Genomic DNA, 27005 nt, shown 5'->3' with positions numbered 1-27005 from the left:
CTAACTGTTGTTCTTATCATTGTTTTCTAACACATATACTGTATATCTGACTTTACTTTTATATTTTTTTCTCTTTAGCACTGAATCTGCTGTGCATATATATATATACCCTGTGTTATTGGTTTATGAGTGAAGAGTTTGAAACAGACTCTAACCACTCCATTGAAGTACCTGAGTTTCTATTTGATCCTGAGCCAGAACGCACACTCCATAGGAGAAGAAGGAACCTCAGGGAAAGATTTCCTGAAAACATGGCTGATCACAATAATAACAATGAAGAGGTTTCCCCTGAACAGAACTTCAGAACTTTGGCTGCTCCTTTTAGGAACAGATCAGATAGGGGAGTAATCCTTCCCCCTGTAGCACCAAATTTTGAACTAAAACCTATCATGTTTCACATGATTAGGGAAGCAGGGGTCTCCAATGGACTCCCTGCAGAAGATCCTTACACACACCTCACCACATTCCAAGATATTTGTGACAATTTTAAAGCTGAGGGTGTAACAGAAGAGAGCATGAGAATGAGGTTGTTCCCTCACTCCTTAGGCTTAAAAGCAAAAATATGGATGAAAACTCTCACCCCTGGATCAATCCACACATGGGAAGAACTCTCTAACAAGTTCATAGAGAGGTTTCTCCCAATGTCTCGACAAGCTGATGTTAGAGCAGAAATCTCTAACTTCAAAATGTTTTATGGAGAAAATCTCTATGAAGCATGGGAGAGATACAAGGACATCATAAGAAAATGTCCAAACCATGGGGTAGAGAGTTGGGGAGTGTTACAATCTTTCTATAAAGGACTTGATCATACTTCTCGGTCTCACTTTGATTTTGCTGCAGGAGGATATTTTTTTACAGGAACACTTGAATCAAGATATGAAATCATAGAAGGGACTGCTGAAAGATGTCTCCAATGGCCAATAGACAGAGTGAACCCAGTGAGGAAGCCAGGCATGCTAGAACTAGATAAACAAACTGCCATGGAAGCCCAGCAGGCATCACTCATGAATGAAGTGAAGAACCTAAAAGCCAACCAAGAAGCACCAAGGATGGAAGTCTTACAACTCACAGCAACTGAAACAGAACTATGCTCAGCCTGTGGTGACCTTCAAGACTCAACAGACTGCCCATCCACTGCATTGGTGTGTTATGCAGAAAATTTTGGCAATAGGAACTTCACCAGAGACAATCAACAAGCATGACGAAATACACATTCAAGCCCTGGAGGAACTATCATTAAGGATCAGAACCACAACACCCAATGGAGGCCACCCATTAACCAGAGACCATTCAACAACAATCAGCAGCAGTATCAGCAAGGTAGCAGCAGTGGAACGTCTGAACAAAGAAGAAACAACTACATTCCGTTCCATAGAGATGACCAACGCATCAACACCCTGGAAAATTATGTCAAGGAATATGTCACCAGGAATGATGCAGTGGTCAGGAACATTGAGTCCCATCTGGGACAGATTGCTGCCAACCTTCAAACCAGAACACCAGGATCACTACCAGGAGACACTAAGGTCCCCTCAACCAATTCTGAAACCCCTTGAGAGGTAAGTACCATGTCTAGCTAAAGACATTAAACTAAGCGCTGACTGGGAGGCAACCCAGTAGATACATTTGCTCTCTGACAAAGAGAAAAGTATTGGGGTGGTTATCCATAACCACATAGCTCTCAAAAAAGAGGGAACGTCTGATGTTTCTCTCTAAAAAGTCCAAATAAAGTACGTTCCGTTCCAGGAACGTAGTTTTGGGGTGGTCCCTGACCACACAATCCCAAAATAATATATATATATATATATATATATATATATATATATATATATATATATAATTATATGTTTTGTTATATGTTCATTTAGATTTATTAAATAATAAGTGATAGGTTAATACGTCCCATTTTCCTTACTTAGTACTCACTATTGCATATCTTCTTATTATTTATTTCAGTTAGTTATTTATTTATTAGTTAGGAAAAGACAAAGGGAACGTTCCCTGGGTTAGGAGATAAGAGTGACTGGGACACCTGTCCCTGCTGAGTCACTTAAAAAGATACGCAACCATATCCAATTTGCTTTCATTGCAATTCTTGGAAACGCGCGCAGAAAAAGAAACCGTCTCCTATACCATTAAGACAACTGCACCCTTTCCTTTTCCCTTTCTCCCACGTCTTGACCTAAACCGTTCCATCTTCTCACACTCATCCCATCAGTAACTGGTCACCTACTGCTGACCACTCATTCTGTAACGTCCCCATTCCACTACCTCTTCAACCTCCTCTCATTAACCTCCACGTCCCAAAAACCTTTCATTTTCTCCCCCACAGTCTATTTAAACTCGGTCTCTGATTTCTTCAAGTTCTACTACTTCCATTCAACTCAGAACCCTTTTATCCCTCACTGGACAAACTTCGGTGGTTGCTTTTCGTCACTGATGACCGTGAGTTAAACTTGAACTGGGTGGGGGAATTCCTATACCAGACGAGGAGGCTACCCGAAGAGAAGGCACCTGATGTGGTCACATTGAGGGGAAAATAAGTATCATTTTCCCCCGCTGATGTCCAGGAAGTACTCCACCTTCCATCTGTCACCAACTGTCCATACCAGGAGTATTTGGATAGTAGGGAGGTGTACACTTTTCAGAAGGATCTGAAGCAGACAGTAGCCCTGGACAATGCCAACTACTACAAAGGGTCCCTCTGCAAGGGGAGCATGAAAGACATAGCCAGGTTCTGGGCACTGTTTGCCAACTCCAACATCACCCCCACCTCTCATGAAGCCTCTGCTAGCTGGGGACTTCAAGTTCAAATTTACTGCATCATCAAGCACATCCGTTTTGATGCAGAAACCTTCATCTACAACAGCTTGCAGAGGGACATAAGGAAGACTACGGTCTTCCTTCCCTGCCTCATCACCAAACTCTGCAGGAGAGCTGGTGTAGAGGAACACCCAGATGACACCACGTAGGTGGCATCTATCATTGATGCTAAGACCTGGAACGGTCTTAAAAGCACCTACATTGACACCACCCAACCTATCCCTGCCAATCTCAGACGTTCCCCCACCAGAGATAGTGAGGAGGAAACATCTGTGGCCTCACTAAAGGAGACCACCAAGACCACTCCTACAAAATCCTCCTCCTCTAGCCACGTTCCGGCCAGAAGAACCATCCCTTATCCTACCAAGGTGAAGAAGGATGCCCCTGTTGCTACTGATGGCAAGCAGGGCAAGAAGAAATCACCTGCCAAACCTCCCCAAGAAAAGGGGAACGTTCAAGTCAGAGGATAAAGAGGGTCCTCAATAGAAATAGGCCAGAGGGAGCATCCTCTACAAAGCCTATCACCCTCTCTGACCAGGAGAGTGAAGATAATGAGCCTTTGGCAAAAAGGCTGAAGATTGGAAGGAAGTCAGCACCAAAACTAGCTGCAAAGGATACGTCCCCAAGCAGCTCAGACTCTACATTTTCTGACATTCCATCCCCACCACCTGCTCACTCTCCACTACAACAAATCACCCCACAACCCTCTCCTAGACAACAACAAGGAGAGGGACAGAAAGATAAAGAAGCAGCACCTGCTGCAGAAACACCAGTGGTGGAGCAAGAAGCTCAACCACAAAAGAAAGATGAAAAAGGAAAGGGGATTCTTGTGGAATCCCCTAAAAAGAAGGCGAAGCCATCCGTCCCCAGGCAAATTAATCTGGGAGGCCCTCTCCTGTACCCCATCAATCGTCCTGACACCACTGGGGATGAAGCTCTAGCTAGAGCTCTGGCAGAGGAAGAAGGGATGGCAGTTCCTCCACTGATGGGGGAACATATTGAAGCAATACCCTCATCATCCAGACCACCAGAGGATGAGCCCGGGAAAGCACCTGAAGCACCTTTGACTGCTGGCAGCAGCCAATAGCAAAACCAGCAGCCGTCTTCCTCCCATACTACAGCAATCCCTCTCCCAGCTAGAAAGAAATCACAAATTGGGATTGCTGAGATTTTTGAGATGATGGGGAAGAAAATAGAAAAGCTGTTGCCAGCAAGGCAATCCGTTCCCCAGATTAACATTACAAGCACCAATGAAGAGCTGAAAGCTCTAAAGGACGGATTGAACCAACTCTTTTCATCCTTCAACCAATTCCAGGAACAGCAGAAGGTAGAAAGAGAACAACAACTCAGCATCATCAAGACCAACATCCAAGAAGCCAACACTGCCTCCTATGCATCCACACTCAAGGCTGTCAAAGAAGAAATTAGAAGAGCATCTGACTCCCTGATACTCTCAAACTCTCTGCATAACCACAGAGCTGAACTCCTGCTGAACAAGCTCTTCCTCAAGCATGCTGAAGAAAGGAAAGAAACCAAGGAAGCCCTCAGGGCCTTTGGAACATACTTGGAGAAGAAAATTTATCAGCTGGAGATAAGACTGATAGATGTTAATAATGAGATTGTCCACATTCGCCATGGCATAACAATGATGAGGTCCACCATCAACTCCCTGGTTGCAATCATCAGCGATCTACTGAAGGATGCTGAGAAATGGCTCCCTGTAAATGAAGTTCGCAGATTGCAAGATCTGCTCAGGAGGAGACCATTAACACAGGAGGAGATTGATGAAGCCAAGGAAGCTGAAGCTGCAAAGAGGAACCCTTGGGACAGGAGACCTCCACAATGAAAAGGAGAAACCCTCCTATTTATCTTAGCTTAGTTTGTTTTCAGTTCTGTTTTAATTTCTTTTTCTTTCTGTTACCTTGTAATTAATCTTTTTGCAATGAAAAAGACTTTTTTTTGATCAAACTGTTTGGTATATACATGCATTTCAGTTATGGTATTAAGACTGCCTAATTCTTTTGGATTAACTAACATACATGAAACACAAAGTCACTGACTAATCATGCTTGTTCTTTCTCTGAGTACTTGAAAATAGAAACAGTGCAGGTAATTTAATCCCCATATTTTTGAAAGAAGATGATCTGTGTGAACTCAAACTGGTAAGGAACGGAAAAATGCCAAACACCTACTTCTGAGAGCGTTCCTGAGGTGTAACCACAATGAAACTTCTCAGCTTACCTTGAAGCTGTAAGTACTGCTGAAGACAGATGAATTCTGCTGTCAAGGATCAAAACATAATCACACACTCACCTCACCTCCATCATACACCATTTGGTCAATCAGAAAGAACAAGGAACGTACTGAACAATGAACCAAAAAGGGACAGAAGAAAAACAAAGAAAAAGAGGAACAACCATTCAAAAGAATTCAAGAAAAACCAGAAAACCTTCCTCCAAAGGGGGAAAAGGGTTCAAGAAAAGGTGTTCCCTCAAAATAAAAAAAGTCCAAGTTCAAAGGCACAAAAGCTAAACGTTCCTTGATCCCACAAATCAGGCCACCACTTCTTCCACAGTTCCATACACTTACCCATCAAAGAAATCCTTGGAACGGAAGACAGCTGTACTTCATAGGAACGCAGCAGAAAGGCAAGTTCTGAAGAATCATATCCAGGAATGGACAGAGCAAACACCAACCCATGAGTGACAGTGAGACAAGAGATCAACAACTTTCTCTTATCTGGGGACAGAATACTCTTACTGTTTACTATGAAGAGTAGTTCATTTTCTGAAAAGTTCATGATTGCTCACTGGCTCAAGTTCCTTTCTGTTATGCTATTCTTTTAAATTGGGCAGACCAATACAATATTTTTGAGTTGTTTGAGGACAACCAACAGTTTAGTTTTGGGGTGTTTGATGGGACATAAAATACAATGGGAGAACGAATGGTAACGTATTCCTTTAAATTATATTAAAAGGGGAACGGACTGAGACGCATTTAATGCACCTGCTCCATTCATTTAATGCTTCTATACACTTTGCAGGTAACGTAGAGTTAAAGACTTCTAAAAAGTAAGGCGGTGCACCAACTGAGCAGCTGGAAACGTGAAGAGCAGGGGATCAAGAGTTCTCATTGGCTGAAAACAGAAGCAAAACATGGGAAGGCCTGCAAACTACGGCTAATCATCACCAAACCTTGTTCCATCCAGCAATTTGCGCAGCTTCCATACTTTGCTGCCACCGTCCCATCCCCTCATTCAAGCAACTTGCTCCAAAGGATTTACAAGCTTGCCACTCTTCTTCCATCTATACCGTCTCATCCCCTCATTCAAGCCACTCTCCTTCCAATCGTTATCTCTTGACTGAATCTCGGGTCTATGTGATCTCAGTTGAGAATAATTATGTTTAAACTATCAGACATGAGCTGAACTATCTATGGAACGGGTAAATTGTGAAACTCTTAAAGAACTGTTTTCAAAACTCTTGACCGAAGCTTTTTGTATTTCTTTGGCTAAGTAAGCTATATTCATTGTGCGCAATGGAAATTGGGTACATAATGAGAAAGGAACTTCCATAAGGAAGGGATTTCAGACAGCTTAGCTATTAGGGGAAGGTAGATGTCATGGCAAAAACACTACTGGTCACCTTAGGAATAAGGGGTCAACTCGTCCATTTTAAGGTTCTGAACTAAGTACCTGTTGGAGTCAAGGGAGCCATAGCAATATGGAAACTTGTGAGCCATCTAGACCATGAGCTGAGGAATCAGAGTTGGCAGGCAAAGAAATTAGGACAAAGCCAAAAGGTGCTAATTCTTGAGCAGAGAAAACAACCCCTTTAAGAGTGAAGCAGTGAATCTGTTCCTTCTGTTAAACTGTTTTAACCACCACCCTGTTGTCTCTTGATTATAGTTATTTCTGTTTTAGTAGTTTTATTTTATTTTATTTAGTACTTATAAAAACTCCAATGATTGTTATCTCACCTTCTTCTAAACAGGAAGGATCACATACATAACGCAGCGAGCAACTGTTTGCCATCAGATTGAACCTACTGTTCCTGAGGAACGTTGTCAAGACAGTAGGGAACGTTTAACCTGACAGTTCATTTACTAACTTTTCTTCTCATTTTCACTCTTTATAAACAGTGATAAAACAATAATTAGCACTCTATCCTCGTGGGAACGATAATTTGGGCATTAATACTCCATTTATTACTTGATGTGTGCACTTGTGCACTTGGGTTGGAACTAAGGGACGAATCTGTGTTCTGCAAGAACAGAGGAACGTCCCCTATCAGAACTTATATTTTCCACCATCAGCAAACCACCCAATAATACACAATGAATATAGCTTACTTAACCAGAGAAATACAAAAGCTCAGTACAAAAGTTTTGAAAATAAGTCTTTAAGAACTTTGCAGTTTTTTCGTTCCACAGATAGTTTAGCCCATGGCTACTACTTTAAACATAATTATTCTGGATTGAAATCCCAAACCCGAGATTCAGTTAAGAGATAACGAGTGGAAATGAGGGAAATAACACATATATTTAAATGGAAACAACTTAGGTTACAACAAAATAGAAAGTTGAGAATATGGTTATTGCTCGTGAGGAGTCTCAAGTGGGTGATACAGAATAAAGAAGAAGTGTTGTCACTTAACTACAGCTAAAACTATACAAAAGAAAAACTACAAATAAACTAAGTGATCTCTTCTTTAGAAATTCGATTCTTTTCTTCGTGCTGGAACGTCCTATTTATAGGCTGAAGAGTGAGTGGCAAAGTGGGTAATTCCCTTGGAGTTATTTTCTTGATTGCATGAAAGAGGCGGTGTGAACAGTGCTTTGAGTGGTGCAAGTGGCTGGATGAGACAGTTATTATTGAGATTTGTCTTTCCTTCTGATCATCCCCATGCCTTGCTTTCCTCTTAGCCAATGAGAACCCTTTATTCCCTGATGTACACGTGTCTTCGTTCTTGATTGCTGCACTGCTTATGCTTTATGGAACCTTCTTTTCAACGTTTCCTGCAAAGTCGTCAGAGAGGTTGAGTGAGTGAAGCAAGTGTATTAAATGTTCCCAATCCGTTTCCCTTTTTATATATTTTCCAAAAGATTACGTCACCATCCATTCCCCACTGTGTTTTTGTCATAAAGATATTCAACATGTGCTTTTAGTGCTAAAGTTGCTTATCAGATGAGGGAACAGGTGGTATTTTGCAATCAAAATGGGCTTAGATGGGAACGAATTTTTGTCCCATCATGGGACTTGTAAGCTGTCTGTTATTTAACTGTGTTTATCAGGTGTGATTGTGTGTGAGATTATTATCTCCTAGTTATTCGTTAAACAGCCGTTATGCTGTCCGTGAGACTCTGGTAGGAATGACACTTGTTGTCATATCCGGTTAGTCACTGGCCACTAATATTGGCTAATGGTATTAATTAGTAGTTGAATGTGTTAGATTTACGCTTTCGCAGTACCTTACGTGAACGTTTTTAGGAATATTTTCAAAAAATATTTTGAAAAAAAGTTTATTCGTATTTTTACAAGACGTTTCTTTAATTATCCAATAAAACCTTCCGCTGTGTATGCTATAATATCATGATGGTAACAATCGGAGTACTACAGGGTGTTACATTTATGGTATCAGAGCAGTTTCACCGAGACGTTCTCTAATTTATTGCTTAAGTGTTAGAATTACCTGTTGAGTGTCTCTTGAGTATCATGATAATGCATATTTCATCACTTGATTGAGCGCAGCTAACTCATACCTTATGCAGTTGTGTGTAGATATCATGGCTCCTCGAGGGAGACCATGACGAGGTAGTTCAGAGCCAACCACCGGACCCCGTTGTTGCTGCTATAGCTCCACTTCAGCAGACCTTCTATTTTTCCTTTAGGCTTGACAATGGATCTATCAGCCATCTGCAGTGTTACAGTAGTGGCTTTTGCTGGTCCAGTAGCAAGTTGTTTAAAAATTGAGGAGGGCATCAGATTGATGCTAGCTCCCAAGTTACACAAGGCTTTGCCTTGGTAAGTGTTTCCTATAACACAGGGAGTGGGAAGATGTCGAGGGGACTTCAGTGTCTCTTGGCAGTTTGCCTAGCACTCTGGTGTTAAGGCTAGCAACTATTTGCCCCAAATGGGAGTCAATGTTTCGAAAAACTACATCATTTCTAGTGACATACTCTTTCACATAATTTTCCAGTGCATTGATGTGTTGTTCCTCTCTAGGGAAGGGAGCATTGTTTGGTCTCCTTTGTTGACCATATGCTCCATTTCCTCTAATGTTGCTTTCCGGTACTGTTGTTGTTGGTTGTTGTATGGTCTCTGGTTCATGGGTGGTCTCCACTGAGGGTTATTGTTCTGATCCTTCTGTATAGTGCCTCCAGAATTTTGGTTGTTACTGCGACCTGCATATTGGTTGTCTCTGGCCTGATTGAAGTTTATGTTCCTAAAATTTTCAGCATAACATACCAGAGCTGTGGAAGGACAGTCTGTTGAGTCATGTTGGTCACCACATGCTGAACATGGTTCAATTTCAAGGGCTGTGAGTTGTAAGACATTGGCTTTGGGCTGGTTTATGTCAGCTTTCAAACTCTTTACTTCATTCATTAGTGCAGCCAGTTAGGCTTCCAGGGCAGTTTGTTTATCCAGTTCTAGTATACCTGGTTTCTTGACTGGATTGATCCTCTTCAGTGGCCACTGAAGGCAACGTTTTGCAGTGCTCTCTATGATTTCATATCTGGACTCAAGAGTTCCTGTGAAAAAATATCCTTCTTCAGCAAAATCTAAATGTGGCTGAAAAGTATGGTCAATACCTTTATAGAAAGTCTGTAAGACTCCCCATTTTTCCACCCCATGGTTAGGCCATTTCCTGATAATGTCCTTATATCTCTCCTATGCTTCATAGAGATTTTCTCCGTAAAACATTCTGAAGCTAGAGATTTCAGCTCTTACATCAGCTTGACAAGACATAGGGAGGAACCTTTCTATAAATTTATTAGAAAGTTCTTCCCACGAGTGTATAGATCCAGGGGTGAGGGATTTCATCCAAGCTTTGGCTTTTGATCCTAAAGAATGAGGGAACAGCCTCATTCTCATACTCTCTTATGATACACCTTATGTTCTAAAATTATCGCAAATATCTTGAAAATTGTTAAGGAGAGTGTATGGATCTTCTCCAGGAAGTCCATTGAAAACTCCAGCCTCCCTGATCGTATTAAACATGATAGGCTTGAGCTCAAAGTTAGGAGCTATAACAGGAGGGAGGATTACTCCTCTTTCTGGTCTATTCCTGGAAGGAGCAGCCAGTGCTCTGAAGTCTTTTTACAGAGGAAATTCTTCATTGTTATTATTATGATCAGCCATGTTTTGTTCAAAAAGGTTTTCCCTTAAATTTCTTCTTCTTCTGTGAAAAGTGTGTTCTGGTTCAGGGTCAAAGAAGAACTCATGTATCTCAGTGTGATAGTTAGAGTCAGTTTCAGATTCCTCACTCATAAACCATAAAACATAAACAATATGAACAACAGTGTAAGTATCAAAGAATAAAGAATGATATATTAACAAAGTATAAAATAAAACAGTTTTAAGGACAGAATTTAGTGCAAACTATCCCCGGCAACGGCGTCAAAAACTTGTTGGGTGCTTATGTGCTTTTAAGGACATTCCCTTTACTTAGTCCATCAAGAGAAAACACATTCGTTCTCTTGATATCAACCCAGTCGCGCAAGTGCACTCATCAAGTAATAAATGGAATTATTAGTGTCCAGATTATCGTTCCCACGAGGATAGAGCTCTAAATAATACCTTAAACTATTTTACAAAGAATTGTTAAGAAGAGAATAGACAATATTTGAACTGTTTGGTCATTCGTTCCTTACTACCTTGAAAATGTTCCCTCAAGATAGTAAGTTCAGTTTGACTCTAAACAACTCCTCGCGTCATTATGTATCAAATCCTTCTTGAAGTGAGAAGGAACGACAAAATTCATTGGTGTAACATCCCGTATATATCTGGTTTGTTATCATATCATCGTATTAAGCCACACTTAATTTAAAAATGCGGAATATATTTTTCTTTTCAATTATGACGTCATTATCATTAGCCAAGTTGAATTACTTCATTCATTTCATAAAACATCGCCTGTATGTAAATTGCAAAAGACAACTAATTGAAATACCTCATAACATAGATGTGAGTATCTAAGTCACGGATCTACAACACGTAGTCCGAACAATATCCTGGTACATTATTAATTACAACTAGAAACAACTAAGCATAAAGTCAAGTCAAAGTGGCATGGACAATCCCCATGCTCCCCCAAATAAGGCAACAAATCCCCACAACAGTCTCAACAATAACATCATGAAGCTAAAAGCATAAGAGGTAACAGTCAATATCCAGCATCCAACATAAGTAGCATAACAACATATAATCAGCTAAGCTCTGGCCTCCTGCCACTAGAGGTCTCAACCCCCGCATTACCTGAACCTAAAATATGTGCCCCAAACATGGGGTGAGATCTCTAAAAAGAAATCTCAGTAAGACAAGGGGTCCTCAAGAATCTTCCACCCCAAGCTCACTTACACGAGAAATATAAGTTCAAAAGCATTTAACAGTATAAGTCCCAAAACTATGCAGTGCAACAGATATTCATGCCATATGTGTTTTAACTATTCTACTGGCCAGAGAATTGTAGGAATACATCTATTACCTACAGTTAGTACAAGGAACATCGCTTGCACCTCACCCACAGCCTCACCCTCTTGTATGTACCACATACTCAGGCTTACCGTATAGGTGGAACACCACATGCATATCATAAAGGCACTCGCATATAACAGCTCAACAACATTCCAACAAATCAATATATCGTGAAAACAACATCATGCATATAACCATACCCCCATGGGACATGGTGGAACCAACAATGGCTAAACTGATGACACGAAAGCTTACCTTGCAAGCTAACAATCTAAGACAAGAGTGCAACCAATCTCAAAGCCCAAACACAGTAGAATCACAATCTGTTTTGGACCAACAATCATATCAAAATCATACTCAACAAGTATAAGACACAAGGACAATGTCTTTCCTTTACATTTTGTGTCTTAAGGCTTTTCACAAAGCCACGAGCCCTTAAACACTTAGATTCTGACTTAACTAATCAGTACAGTAGCTCAACTTAACCAGTCCAGGGTTCACAAACCCCAAGAATCATTCTGTATGAATAGTGCAGCTACTGTTCTTCGAAAACCCGAAATATTCAGATATTTGTCAGGGGCATATCCGGATATTCAGAACCCCATATCCGGATATCAATATCCGGATATTTCCAACCCAATATCTGGATATTTCGCGACAGATCTCAGATTCTCATTTTCGCGAGATATCAATCCAAAGGTCCAACTTTTACCGATTACAGAAGCCTAAACATGCATTTCTAGGTGTGTTTAAGCTTACCCAACCTCAAGTTGTTAACTTTAGTTCATTACATGCATCAAGGTTCCATTTTTAACCAAGGAAACACAAGGTCAAGGTAGATGAAGCTTACCAATAGCTCAAAAAAGATAAAAGAATGCTCTTGGAGCTCACACTTCAGCTCCTAGGGTATTGACTTCAAGGTGAACGAAAATGGACCAATTAAGCTTGGTTCTTTCACACCAACAAGGCTTCTAAGAGCATCACCAAGTCATGACAAGGCTCCCTCAACAAAGCTTATGAACTCATCCCCACAACTCAACAAAACAGAGATGAAACAACCCAGAAAAATGACCTCCACACTCACCACACACTCCACTAAGTGTTTCCAAGGATTAGCTAGAGAAAATCAAGGAAAGGTGGCAACTTTGTGGCTTTTCTCAAAGGCAAGAAGGCAAGGAAGAGGAGGAGGCTGATTAGCAGCTCCAACTCACGTAGAAACAAAGGGAAAATACCCTAGGATCATGTGCCATTAGCTATATATAGCTTCTTAAGTTCTAAACGCACAGTATTAGCATTAATAGCTACGCTTAGCATCTTAATCCCAAACTTTGGAATCTGATGCTACTCATTTTTATAAGATTTAACATATTTTTATTTTATTTTTTGCAGTACATTTCCGGTACGCGCATTTCCATAGCCAGTATCAGTTCTGGCATCAATTCTCATTATTTTCACGTGAAACTTGTTTTACAAGTCCTATGTAATATTCTAGGAATATTCATGCACTTATTATAATATTCTGGGATACTTCATCGGTACGCATTTATACCGAGTAGCAGAACCGGTATCTGCACTTTTCGTCAGAAAAATGACTTTCAGCATTATTACTCACTTACTATAATTATCTAAGCCTCATAATAATTATTAAGGTCAAGTATGGAATTATTTCCTAATTTCACATAATTAATTAATTCACTTCCTTAATTAACGGCGTGGGTTCTTATATTCACCCCACCTTTTTAGAATTTTGTCCTCAAAATCAGAATATACCTGTCTCAGAAGTCGTGATACTGTCGGAGAAGCTCGTCCTCTCGCTCCCAAGTGCACTCCTCAGGAGTTCTCCCCGTCCACTGCACCTTGACCATTGGAATGATCTTGCTCCTCAGCTGCTTCTCGCCTCGATCGAGAATCCTGAGTGGTCTGACGGGAGTCTTTAGGTTCTCCCGAACCTCCACAACATCCAGTTGCATCACGTGCGAAGGATCCGCTACAAACTTGCGAAGTTGAGACACGTGAAACACTTCGTGGGTGTTGGCCAAGTTCGGAGGCAAGACAAGCCGGTAGACAACAGGTCCTACTCTACCAAGTAGCTGGTATGACCCAAAGAATCGCGGGCTCAGCTTCCTCACTCCATGTGCCCGACCAACACTGGTGACAGGTGAAAGTCTCACAAACACGTGCTCACCCTCACTGAACTCCAGTGGTCGATGCTTGACATCGTAGTAACTCTTCTGGCGATTCTGCGCCTGCTTCAGCTTTTCTCTGATCAACTGGATCTTCTAGGTAGAATCTTGGACAAAGTCCAAGCAAAAGAACTCCTTATCTCCAACCTCAGTCCAGCAGGTAGGAGTCCGACACCTCCTACCATACAACGCCTCGTAGGGTGCCATGCCTAGGCTAGCATGAAAACTATTATTGTACGAAAATTCCACCAATGGCAGGTACCTATCCCATGCTGAACCCTGCTCCAAAGTGCAAGCCCTCAATGTAACACCCTGTGCATACCCGGTAATGTTATCATACTATCGTATTAAGCTGCGCCTAATTAAAAATGCGGAATATCTTTTTCTTTTCAATTATGACGTCATTATACTTAGCCAAGTTGATTACTTAATCAATTTCATAAAATATCGCCTGTATGTAAATTGCAATAAGACATCTAACTGAAATACCTCAAAATATAGATATAAATGAGTATCTAAGTCACGACATTACAACACGTAATCCGGACAATATCCTGATACATTATTACAACTCCAAATAAAACAAAACATAATCAAGTCTAAGTGGCATGGACAATCCCCATGCTCACCAAGTCAACAACATAACCAACAAAGTCTCAACATATAAATCCATAAAATGAAGCTAAAAGCATAAGACAGTAAACAGGATCGACATCCAATCATAGCATAACAACATATCAACATAAACATGCAACATCTATCAGCTAAGCTTTGGCCTCCTGCCACTAGAGGTCTCAACCCCCGCATTACCTGAACCTGAAATAAGCATTCCTCAAACGTGGGGTGAGATCTCTAAACCAGAAATCTCAGTAAGAAAAGGGGTCCTCAAGGATCTTCCACCCCAAGCTCACTTACATGTGCAATATAAGTTCTAAAAGCAGTAATATCAATATCAGTTCCAAAACTATGCAGTGCAACAGATATTCATGCCATGTGTGTCAATACTATTCTACTGGCCAGAGAAATGCAGGAATACGTCTATTACCCACATGTAGTACAAGGAACACCGCTTGCACCTCACCCACAGCCTCACCATCTTGTATGTACCACATACTCAGGCTTACCGTATAGGTGGAACACCACACTGTTTTAAGTTCATACTCAGATTACTTACTTGCTTAACTTATTAAACATGCCAAGACATCAACTTTAAGCATTAAAACTCAAGAACAAAGGTTAAGCAACTCACCCAAAGCTCAAACTCAGCAAAATGGTGCTCTTGGAGCTCACTAAACAGATGCAAAGGTGTTGTCCCTCAAGGTGCACGAAAATGAGGTGAAAGGTTGATCCTTTGGACAACAAAAAGGCTCCATGAAACACAAGGTGCCAACACAAAAGCTCCCACAACCAACCAACCAAAGTCAGCCTCCAAACTACTCACCACAGTGGCTGAACACTTCCCCCAAGATCACCCTTCACACTCACAAGACACTCACTCAAGTGTTTACAAGAGAAAATGTGAAGAATCAAGAAGGAAATGGCCTTGAACCTCAAGAAAAGAAGAAGAAAGCCAAGGGTAGTGGTTCTGGTCAGCCTCCACAAAACCCACGTAGGAAAAATCTGGTTTCTAGGGTTTTGTGCCAATCATTAGGGTATTTATAGCCAATTAACCAATAAACACACAGTATTAACTTTAATTGCTACGCTTAGCATTTTAATCCCAAACTCAGGATTCTTAACCTACTCAATTTTACAAGAGTTATCATATTTTTCTTATATTTTTCGGAGCACCTTTCCAGTACGCGCTTTTCATAGCCAGTACCAGTTTCTGGCACCAGTTCTCATTATTTTAACTTGAAACTCGTTTTACAAGTCCTATATATTATTCTAGGAAATATCATGCACTTATTATAATTTTTCGGGATACTTTTTCGGTACGCATTTATACCAACTAGCAGAACCGGTATCTGCACTTTTCTTCCGAAAAACGACTTTCAGCATTCTTAATCACTTATCATAATTATTAAAGCCTCTTAATAATTATAAGGGTAAATTATGGAATCATTTCCTAATTTAACATAATTAATTAATTAATTTCCTTAATTAACGGTGCGGGTTCTTACACTCAACATGTCCTCCAATGTCTGGATGGTCCACTCAGTCTGAGGGTGATAGGTTGTACTCAATCTCAACTGAGTACCAAAATCTTTGTGCAGCGCCTACCCGAACCAAGATGTGAACTTCGGGTCCCTATCACTGATGATACTCTCGAGCACCCTGCGAAGCCTCACGATTTCGCGAACATACAGTTTGGCCAACTGCTCTATAGTGAAGCTCACCTTTACCAGAAGAATGTGGGCAGACTTCGTCAGTCTCTCCGCAATGACCCAGATAGAGTCGCAGCTAACCTGAGTCTTCGGCAAACCCACCACGAAGTTGCGACACCCTCCCTGTATGCATCCAAGGGAGATGTCTGCTAAGCGAATTAGAGTGGCAAATTAAACCCTCACTGAAACTGCATTGTTAAGTCACAAATTAAAACCTTGTGTTGAAATCTAGTTGTTCATGAAAACAGTGGAAAATTTGGTAAACACATTGCTTGTTGAAATTGTTATTTTTCCAGAAAACCTTCATGTCTTGCAAAAATCATATAAGATCGAATTCTCAGACTTTGGACACAAAGTTTATATAATCAGAAACTATATGTCAATCGGAGGTCTGTAGCCCCAGAAACAGAACTCGCAAAGTGCTCGCTAAATAAGTTTCAAAATTCAGAATTTAAAACGGGTAGAAATCGTTTTGACAAAATAAACGCCGGAATTACATAGGTCTTAAGCAATTACAACAATCAGACTACAACATGTTCCAAAACAGAATAATAAATTTAATTTGTCAACTTCCAAAATAATACATAACGTCAAGATTGAGCAAACAGCCAATAAAACAGCGAGCAAACAACATGATTTTAAACAGCAGCACTCAACAGCAAATATCCAAAATAACTACGTCATCAAATGCTTCTTTGTCCTCCTGCAATTTTATAAAAATTGAGCCCCAAGAGGGGTGAGAAAAATCTCAGTAGTGTGATAGCAAAACCAGTAATGCAACAGTGTTAGTTTAGATACAGAATTTCCAAACAGTTGCATCATCAAAAAATTTCGAACAAATACTAAAATATAACCAAAGTGCGTATATAACGCCAGAATACTAATCAGAATGCGTATATAACGCCAGAATACTGTATGTTCATAGCACTAAGGAGCACATACTAGCTAACACGGTGGAGATTCCATTTGGCCCTAACAGAGGGGAATTCCAACTGCGACCTATGCGAACTGAGCCACGATTCCTTCTCTCTGGTACCTGAGGGATGCCTACATGATGCGTGCTCAAACATATGCTTAGTTTTATCAAATATTTTGATTTCCAAAACTGCATGTAAATGGATGTATGAAATGCTATGTTTTGCTTCACACACATATGAAAAAATGCAATTTAATGATGTTCATGAGTATAACTAAAAATCAGAATCAGAAAGCCATAGTTCACCTGAATTATGACACCAAAAATTCGAGCATAACATGTCTCCAAAACAGAAGTTTAACAAGGCATTTCCAAGATCAACTTACACATATTTTTCAAACAGAATTTTATGGGGACATGAAAGCAACAAATCAAAAATTCATGAACTAAACTAATAGTAACAAAAGGTTTAACCACCTAACACTTACCTTGTGTGTCCAAATATTTACCAAACAACGCCAAAATCAGCCCACACTCTAGGAATTATGCGCACCTAAGCAAGTGTACAACAAGTCAGAATTTTGTGCATGCTATCCTATAATTTATAATCAATTCCCATGCCTCCCAATTCTTGTATTTTAATCAGTTTACCAAGCTCCTTATACTAACCCAATTTCTGACTTCATATTAATTTAATAACTTGTTAGCAGTAATAAAATCCAAGGTCTTCCAACACATGCAGATTCGGTTTTCATCATTAAAAAGATGCTCAGGATTTTTTTTTTGTTACATAACCATTTCTTCTAAGCCTATGGTGCGCTATGGGGGACCTAAAGCATGTTGTCCAACTAAGTTTAATTCATGCAAGGCTAGGTACAACAATCTAGTCCAACAAAAAATTTTCCCCAACGATGGAGGCTACATTTCAAGCTCCAAAAAATCAATTCTTTGTGCTTGTAAGCACTAGGTCCAAGCGGTCACAAGGGCAGAAGCAAAGGAGTTAAAAGTGACAAAAGCTAACCCCCCTTAAAATACACATGCAAGGCTGAATAGTGGAATAGGAAAGCTTGAGGTTAGACTCACCTCCTTGTGTGTACCCAAAAATCACTAATCGGCCAGGGGGATAACAGCCAAGGAATGAACAACACCCTCCACCTCCTTATGCTCCAAGATTTCGTATTTTAGCTACATGCAAACAGAGAAATGGCTCCATCAAAACCGAGTGGAGTGTATAGTAACAAGGAAGGGATGAACACCTTACCTTCTTGCTAGTGGCTGTTCGGCCGAATAGAGAAAGAGAAGGGAAGTGGAAGCTTATGCAATGGTTCCTCCCCTAGTGGTCTCACAGTTGAGTGGAAGAAGATGAGAGGAAAGAATCATGCAATCTTGGTTCTTTGGTGTTCGGTCTAGGTGTGTGTAGGAGTGGAGAAGGAATGAACATACAAGCTGAAGTGTGTTGTGGTCCTTGGCTTAGGAGTCTTACGGTTTGAAAGAGAAGTTAATTGGTTGAGTCATAGTTTTGAATGGAGATATAGGAGATCAGCCTTATTGCTGCTTTACAATGCGAATAGGAGTTGGAAGATAAAGAGAGATAATGGTTTGCTTCTTGTCCAATGGGAAGACATGCATATAGATTGCTTTCTCTCTTGCTGGGCGTACATGGAGAGATAATGATGAGTAACTGAGTTGCTTTTCTTTCATTGGTTGCAAGGGAGGTATGAGGCTGACTTGGTTTTAGATACATGGACAAGCAATCAGCTTGCTTTTTCCTTATCCTAGGCGCACATGGAGAGAGGGAATGAGGCAGATTTCGAACAAAAGCATAAGTGGTTAATTCTGCCCACTAGCATTGCATGCATTCTGATTCCTTTTGGTTAAATTAATGGATTTCAAGTTTTCAGATTGTTAAGATAAGTTACTTAATCAGCCAAGGGTTAGGATTAGAAGGGAATATGGCTGATTTAATGCTTCAATGATGAAGCTTGGGCTGCAGCCCATGGAGAAGAAATATGACTCACTTTAATGCCCTAATGAATATTATTTCATGTAACTACTAGATAGTAACTAAGGTGTATATATATATATATATATATATATATATATATATATATATTTATATTGATTATAATTCATCTTATCCTTCTTATGCTTGAAATTCGATCTCTTATCATGCATTCAGATTCATAATTGCATTTTAAATCAACTTCCTAATTATGCGGGTTGTTACACTCTCCCCACCAAAACATAATTTTGTCCGCAAAATTAGACTTACGTACATAATTAAAGAGTTCCGGATACCGATTCTGAATGTCGTCTTCACGCTCCCAGGTGGCTTCATACGCGAATTCATTGTTCCAAAGTACCTTCACCAACAGTATCTCCTTCGAACGGAGTTGTTTAACGGACCTCTCGAGAATTTGGAATGGTTGAACAGGATACGTCAGGTTTTTCTCTAACTCCACTTCTTTTGGCTATAGTACATGGGATGGATCAGAGAGATATCTTCTCAACTGCGACACATGAAAGACGTTGTGAATTCCCGATAAATTAGGCGGTAACGCCAAGCGATAAGCTGATTCTCCAATCCTGTCCAAGATAAGGTATGGTCCCAAATACCGCGGACTCAACTTCTTCGTCCTCATTCTCCTGCCAAGTCCAGATGTGGGTGTGATTCTCAGAAACACGTGGTCTCCCACTTCAAAAGATAAGGGTTTATGACGTTTGTCGTAATAACTTTTCTGCCTCGACTGAGCCTTTTGCATATTTTCCTTGATCCTCTGCACCTGCTCTGAAGTTTCCTGAATCATGTCGGGCCCCAAAATACTTTGTTCACCAACTTCTACCCAACATAAAGGAGTTCTGCATTTCCTCCCGTACAAAGCTTCATACGGTGCCATTCTGATGCTGGAATGATAACTATTATTGTAAGAAAACTCCACCAACGGAAGGTACTTGTCCCAACTGCCTCCTTGGTCTAAAATGCAAGCTTGCAACATATCCTCCAGAACCTGAATAGTGCGTTCAATATGACCATCGGTTTGCGGATGATAAGTAGTGCTCAACCTCAAATGGGTTCCGAGAGCTCGTTGAAAAGACTCCTAAAACTTAGAGGTGAACTTGGGATCACGATCACTGACGATACTGGTGGGAACTCCATGCAACTTCACAATCTCATGAAGATAAATCTGGGCAAGCCTTTCTGTATTATAAGTCGTTCAGATACTCAAGAAATGAGCTGCTTTTGTCAACCGATCAACAATTACCCAAATGGCGTCAAATCCTTCTCGCGTCCGAGGAAGTCCAACTACAAAGTCCATGGCAATACTATCCCATTTCCATTCGGGAATTTCCAGAGGTTGAAGAAGTCCCGAGGATTTCTAATGTTCATACTTCACTTTCTGACATGTAAGGCATCGAGCTACATACTCCGCAATATCATGTTTCATTCCCGGCCACCAAAACGAAGTCTTTAAATCATGATACATTTTAGTGGATCCAGGATGAACGGTATAATTACCCTTATGAGCCTGTTGCAGCATTTCTTGTTTCAGTTCGTCATTCGGTACTACCAACCGACCTTGAAATCTCAACATTTTATTTTCATCCCAAACTACATCTTGGAAACCAGCCAATTTATGGACTAGTTCCTCATCTCTTTGAGCCCTCTTTATTCTACGGAGTAACTCATTCTCCACTTTGATTCTGCCCAACCTTTTTCCATGTCTTCTTCTGATAACAGACAAGTTCAGATCCCTAAAAGCTTCAAGTAGTTTTAGTTCTTCCATCATCAGGGTTGCAGTATGGAGAGTCTTCCGACTCAAAGCGTCAGCTACAACATTTGCCTTACCTGGATGATATTTAAGTTCGAACTCATAATCTTTCAAGAATTCCATCCACCGTCGTTTCCTCATGTTTAGCTCCTTCTGATCAAACAAATATTTCAGACTCTTGTGATCGCTGAAAACATCAAATTGTGAGCCATACAGATAATGTCTCCAGATTTTTAGTGCGAACACTATAGTTGCCAACTCCAGGTCATGAGTAGGGTAATTCTCCTCGTGAGGCTTTAATTGTCGTGAGGCATAAGCTACGACCATCCTGTTAGTATTTGGGTGTCCTAGAGACAATCTTATGATTAAATAAGGACATAGATGTAGACCTTTTTAATATTGTCGCAAATAAATAAAAGCACTATTTATCTTGTTTCATAATTCTGTCTCGATATTAATGTTAATATATTATGAATAACTTGATAAACCCCGTGGAATAAAATATGTATCTCTTGAATATCTGTGATGAGATCACGATCATGAGGATTCAAGAATACTGGATGCTTATTCCTAATATTATGTTCCTAGTCTAGAGATACTGAGAATGGGGTCAGTAATCTCGGGTAAGACTAGCATGACTTATCTACTTGTATATGGATACAAGGTATAGACCTCATGTGCTACAGATATGGAGATGTCTTAGCTAAAGTCATGGGTGGACCTATAAGAGTATAACTCGCACTGAACAGACCCACAAAGAGACTCTATGAGGAAATCTCACAGATAGTATCATTAGAGTAGTCTCTTTATATTTGGGTATGTCTTTCCTTAGACCAGAAGTTATCACTTAGACTGTGTTCTAGAAGGCATGCTTTGACTGTATACCTCGTCTTCCTAAAACATGGAGATTCATAGGTATGCTCTTGGGCTTGTCCTGATAGGGCACAGGGCTAGGGTGATAAGCTAAAGGAATTCGTGAAATCTCTGTGAGAGATTAGGTTATCCTTAAATCGGAGAAATCGGGATGACATTTACAGTGACTCGGGAATCTATGCATAGTAAAAGAGATCATAAGATGATCTGCCTTTAGAGTCAGTAAATTGAAGACTCCCTATTTCATAAAAAACTAACCCTAAACCACAAGGGATGATACGTTTCTTTACCCTAGGTTTTATGGGAAGGTAACCGAGACGAAGGGACAAACATACGGCAACCAAATATGTTTAATAGGATGATCAAATCATTAATCTAACTAATTCTGGGGCAACAAAGCATTGCTAGTGCTCTGTGTTGTCATTAGATGGGTTGTGGGCTTATTGGGCCCAAGCCATTTATGTCAGTGGCTATGTTGGACCTAATGGGTCACACACAAACACCTAATTGTCTAGATGCTCTAGCATTAAAAGTATTGGGCCTTATAATAGTTATTAGCCCAAGAAGTAGTTTGGAACTCCACCTAAAGGGGTGGAGGGCACATGGTTAATGTAATGAGCTTGGATAGTCCAAGTCATTACTAATTAATTTAATTAGTTAAATTAATTAATTATCAAACATTTAAATTTTGAATTTTGGAATTTAAAATTTGAATTTTGAAATTTAAATTTTGAATTTGAATTTTGAAATTTGAATTTTGAATTTGAAATTTGAAATTTGAAATTTGAATTTTGAATTCGAAATTTTGAATTTTGAATTTTGAATTTTGAATTTTGAATTTGAATTTTGAATTTGAATGTTTGAAAGTTTAAATTTGAATATTTTAATATTTGAATTTAATAATTAAATTAGAATTGGCTATGAAAATTGTTTCATTACGAAAAAGGATAAGATAAGATCTTGTTTGAAAAAGACAAGATAAGATCTTGTTGGAACATAACAAGATTAGATCTTGTTGGAACATATCAAGAGAAAATCTCTTGGACATAATCCAAGGAGATATGGGGCGCTAATATGGCTAATGATTAGTCATTAGTATCAGCTGCAGAAGATACAATCTATTGAGAGAATATTTGAGTGATTCGATTACTCAAATGTATCTGGTCATTATTTAGGCTATATGGGGCGCACCATATAACTGATTATATGATGATTTATGATCAGATATTTGATTAGGTTTTGAACCTAATATATCATAAAGATATGATAGGATGTTGTTGGCAAGATTTGATGAGATTTGATTTGCAACAAATCCTATTCTCTCTCTCTTTGATGAAGCGCCCTTTTGGAAGGGATTTTTATTGATTAAAAAAATCTGATTTGTTTTTAACAAATAGGCTCCTCTTGTGCGCCTCTTTATATATGTTCCTTCTAGGGGTTTTTAGAAAACTAACCAAGCCATTCTCTCCTAATTTCCTGCGCCACTTTTGTGAGGTTTTCTCTCAGAAAACTTCACTCTTCCAAACACTTTTACATAGCCTCCTCTCATCACACATTGAGCGAATAGCAAGCCTCTTTGTGGTGATCAATTGGCGGCTTTACTGGAAGGAGTTCCTGTATCTAGACGCAGGTGGTGTGGATCAACGTTAGAGGGTCTGAACCCTTCAGACCTACCTTTGATCGTCTTGAGTTTTTCACGAACAAGGTATGACATACGTCTTAAAGTATGTATCTTGATATGCATGTGTATTCCGCTTGCGGAAAAATTTTGTTTTTCCCCTCTCACATGCTACGGCCTTCAAGGCCCTCTTTTTACTTTCACATCCGATCTTGCATCAACACACAACCAAGTCCCTTCAAAGACGCCTCACAGTACACTTCAAACTTTCTAGTTGGGTCCGGAATAGTAAGCACCAGAGCACTGGTCAATCTACCTTTTAGCTCCAAGAAACCTTCTTCACAAGCGTCAGTTCACTCAAAAGGCATTCCCTTCCGAGTGAGACAGGTGAGAGGCTGTACTAACTGAGAGAAATTCTGGATGAATCTACGATAATAGCCTGCAAGTCCCAAGAAACTCCGCACTTCAGTGATGGTCTTAGGTCGCTCCCAATTCATTACTGCTTCCACCTTGCTGGGATCCACAGCAATACCTTCTGCTGAAATTATGTGGCCCAAGAACTGGACTTCACTTAACCAGAACTCACACTTCGACCATTTGGCGTACAACTGTTTCTCCTTAAGGATTTGTAAAACTATCCTCAAATGTTCCGCATGCAGTTCTTCATTGGTAGAATAAATCAGAATGTCATCGATGAATACACTAACAAACTGATCTAAGAATGGGCAAAAGATACGGTTCATATAATCCATGAATACCGTCGGAGCATTAGTAAGTCCGAACGGAATCACCTGATATTCATAGTGACCATATCGAGTTCTAAAAGCTGTTTTTGGATTGTCCTCCGGTTTGACCCGGATTTGATGATATCCCGATCGCAAGTCTATTTTGGAAAACACCCTGGCACCTCTCAACTGGTCCATCAAATTATCAATCCTAGGAAGCAGATATTTATTCTTCACTGTGACCTTGTTCAGTTGACGGTAATCCACACACAAACGTAGACTACCATCCTTCTTCTTAATAAGAATGGCTGGAGCACCCCACAGAGAAGTACTGGGTCTGATGAATTCTTTTGACAAAAGCTCTTCTATTTGTTTCTTCAGTTCCCGAAGTTCCAAAGGTGCATACGGTAAGGAGCAATAGAAATAGGTCCAACTGCAGGAAGAAGTTCAATGGGAAATTCTATCTCCCGGTGAGGAGGTAATCGAGGAATTTCATCGGGAAACACCTCCTCGAATTCGTTAACAACCGGAATATTTTGAAGTTGAGTATCAACTGTACTCTCAGACTCAATCAACAACAGATACCCTTCAGCTCCCCGAATGAGTTCTTTTCTAACTTGCAATAAAGAAATAGTAAAAAAAAGACTAAAAATTACCATCTTTCGAAGGAACAATCCAAAGTTATTCCGTTCTCCGCAACCAGTCCATACCGATAATCACCTCAAGACTGAATACCGGTAGAACCACTAAATTCACTGTATAAGTACTTCCTTCAAATTGCAGAATACAACCCCTGCAGATTTCTGATGCGGTACAAGATCCTCCAGTAGGAGTACTGATTTGTAACTCATAAGGTAACGGAGCCGGGGTGATACCTATTCTAATTGCAATGTGCCCCACAATAAAAGAACCTGATGCTCCAGAATCAAAAATAACAGAAAGAGGATAACCATTCAAGATTACATTACCTCGGATCAGATTTGGATACTTTTGAGCTTCATTTGCATCAAGGGTGAACACCCAAGCTTGAGTAGGATGCTGATTCGCATTCTGTGGGCAATCAGAAATGAAATGTCCTGGTTGTCCACACCGGTAGCACAAATTATTCCCGCGTCGGCATACGCCAACATGATTCTTACCACAAGTGGTACAAGCATTGGGACCCTGTCTTCCGGCTGATGATTGTCCAGGAGCATTATTCCTCTTGAAGTTCCCAGTCCGAGGTTGCAACTGCGGACCCTTGCCTCTATTCATTCCGGTATTCTTTCTGAAGAACCGGCCAACTCTACTTCCTCCTTGCGATTGCACTGGCTGTTTAGACAGATTCTTAGCTTCATTTATAATTTCTTCCGCTTGCCGGCTCTGATTCATCAATTCAGGCAGAGTACGATTTGTTGTAGTCAACATAAGCTTGCGGATCTCTGGGTGCAGTCCACTTTCATATTTTTCCACCTGCCACTCTTCATCATAGATGTTCCGATCCAAATTAGGATACTCCATCAGCTGCCCAAACTTAGCAATATATTCATTGACAGTCATATTATTCTGTCGCAGTGCCAGCAACTCAGTGTGTTTCATTCTCCTCATAGCCTTAGGGAAATTCTTGTCAAGAAAAACTAATCTCAACACCGCCCAAGTCAGATCAACATGTTGTGCTCGAAGCAAAGCCCTTGCACTCGTCCACCAAGTCAAGGCTTCATCAATCAGCTGATACGAGGCATAGTCAACCCTGTGTGCTTCAGGACATCCCATACGTCCAAAGATGTGTTCAATCATCTGCAACCATCTTGCTCCAATCTCCGGATTATCCCCACCTTCAAACGTAGGTGGCTAAAAATTTCGGAAGTCTTTCAACCTTCGCCTAGCAATTTCCTCAGCATTGTCATGCATCTGGGGTTGGTTAGAATTCTGAGTTCTATATTCTCGCCACTCTTGACTCATGTTCTGGACAAAGGTGGCCAACCCCCCAACAGTAGTGATAAGGTCATCAGCTGCATTGCTAGGTCTTCCCTGAGTAGAACCCCGTGTACCTGCCATGTTTCTGCACAAACAATACCACGAAATGAGCTGATCAGACTCACTGCAAGATATACATGACAGCAATCCCAAGTAGGTACTCGAGTTCTAATCAGATAAGTTAACAATGCATCTGTCCCCATCACTGTATAATTCTAACATCCTAGTTATAACAATTACTATATCTCAAACAATTCAACATTTAATTCAGCATTCTATCACACAACAACCAGCAAACAATTTAACAGTCACTTGCAATCAGCAGACAATTCAGCAAGCATGTATAAACAGCAAATAGTTCAACAATCATACAGACACCACGAACCAAAACTGCTCTGATACCATTTAGTGTGACACCCTCCCCTGTATGCATCCAAGGGAGATGCCTGCTAAGCGGATTAGAGTGGCAACGTCATCGAATTAAATACTGAAACTGCATTATTAAGTCACAAATTAAAACCTTGTGTTGAAATCTAGTTGTTCATGAAAACAGTGGAAAATTTGGTGAAACACATTGCTTGCTGAAATTGTTATTTTTCCAGAAAACCTTTCTGTCTTGAAAAAATCATATAATATCGAATTCTCAGACTTTGGACACAAAGTTTCTATAATCCGAAACTAGACATCTGGGGCTTTACGTGCATATAAATTATATGTCAATCGTAGGTCTGTAGCCCCAGAAACAGAACTCGCAAAGTGCTCGCTAAATCATTTTCAAAATTCAGAATTTAAAACGGGCAGAAATCGTTTTGACAAAATAAACGCCGGAATTACATAAGTCTTAAGCAATTACAACAATCAGACTACAACATGTTCCAAAACAGAATACTAAATTTAATTTGTCAACTTCCAAAATACTACATAACGTCAAGATTCAGCAAACAGCCAATAAAATAACGAGCAAACATCATGATTTTAAACAGCAGCACTCAACAGCAAATAACCAAAATAACTACGTCATCAAATGCTTCTTCATCCTCCTGCAATTTTATAAAAATTGAGCCCCAAGAGAGGTGAGAAAAATCCCAGTAGTGTGATAGCAAAACCAGTAATGCAACA

The 27005-nt window shown here is 40.1% G+C and overlaps 2 protein-coding genes and 2 non-coding genes across 4 annotated transcripts; 2 read left to right on the top strand and 2 right to left on the bottom strand.

Moving 5' to 3' along the window:
• Positions 1-656: 656 nt before the first annotated feature.
• LOC133306337 (small nucleolar RNA R71) lies at positions 657-763 on the bottom strand. Its single transcript, XR_009750873.1, has one exon. It is a non-coding gene; the product is annotated as a small nucleolar RNA R71 (small nucleolar RNA).
• Positions 764-2570: 1807 nt separating this feature from the next.
• LOC133306331 (uncharacterized) lies at positions 2571-3910 on the top strand (the record flags this gene model as incomplete). Its single annotated transcript, XM_061506638.1, has 4 exons — positions 2571-2734; positions 2851-2940; positions 3017-3281; positions 3362-3910. Coding segments are annotated over 4 exons (1068 nt in total), but the record flags the coding sequence as incomplete, so codon positions are not given.
• A 5758-nt stretch (positions 3911-9668) lies between these two features.
• On the top strand, positions 9669-9775 carry LOC133306340 (small nucleolar RNA R71). The gene has a single exon (XR_009750875.1). It is a non-coding gene; the product is annotated as a small nucleolar RNA R71 (small nucleolar RNA).
• A 13783-nt stretch (positions 9776-23558) lies between these two features.
• On the bottom strand, positions 23559-25682 carry LOC133306330 (uncharacterized). The gene is made up of 3 exons (XM_061506637.1): positions 24641-25682; positions 24337-24546; positions 23559-24238 (listed from the first exon to the last, which is right to left on the bottom strand). Exons 1-3 carry the CDS (start codon positions 25680-25682, stop codon positions 23559-23561), a joined length of 1932 nt encoding a protein of 643 aa, XP_061362621.1.
• Between the last annotated feature and the right edge of the window lie 1323 nt (positions 25683-27005).

The sequence above is a fragment of the Gastrolobium bilobum genome, unplaced genomic scaffold (assembly GCF_033153095.1).
Source record: "Gastrolobium bilobum isolate Gb01-03AN ecotype WA unplaced genomic scaffold, APGP_CSIRO_Gbil_v1 utg10035, whole genome shotgun sequence".
NCBI lineage: Eukaryota > Viridiplantae > Streptophyta > Magnoliopsida > Fabales > Fabaceae > Gastrolobium > Gastrolobium bilobum.
This window is presented reverse-complemented; position numbering and strand designations above follow the sequence as displayed.

Excerpts from the sequence above, each read along its gene's own strand:
- LOC133306330 (XM_061506637.1), bottom strand. The coding sequence starts at position 25,682 with ATGGGATGTCCTGAAGCACACAGGGTTGACTATGCCTCGTATCAGCTG. Across the intron at positions 24,547-24,640 it reads CAGTCTTGAGGTGATTATCG|TTAGAAAAGAACTCATTCGG; the intron begins GTATGGACTGGT and ends CTTTATTGCAAG. Across the intron at positions 24,239-24,336 it reads TATTTCTATTGCTCCTTACC|CCATTCTTATTAAGAAGAAG; the intron begins GTATGCACCTTT and ends GGGGTGCTCCAG.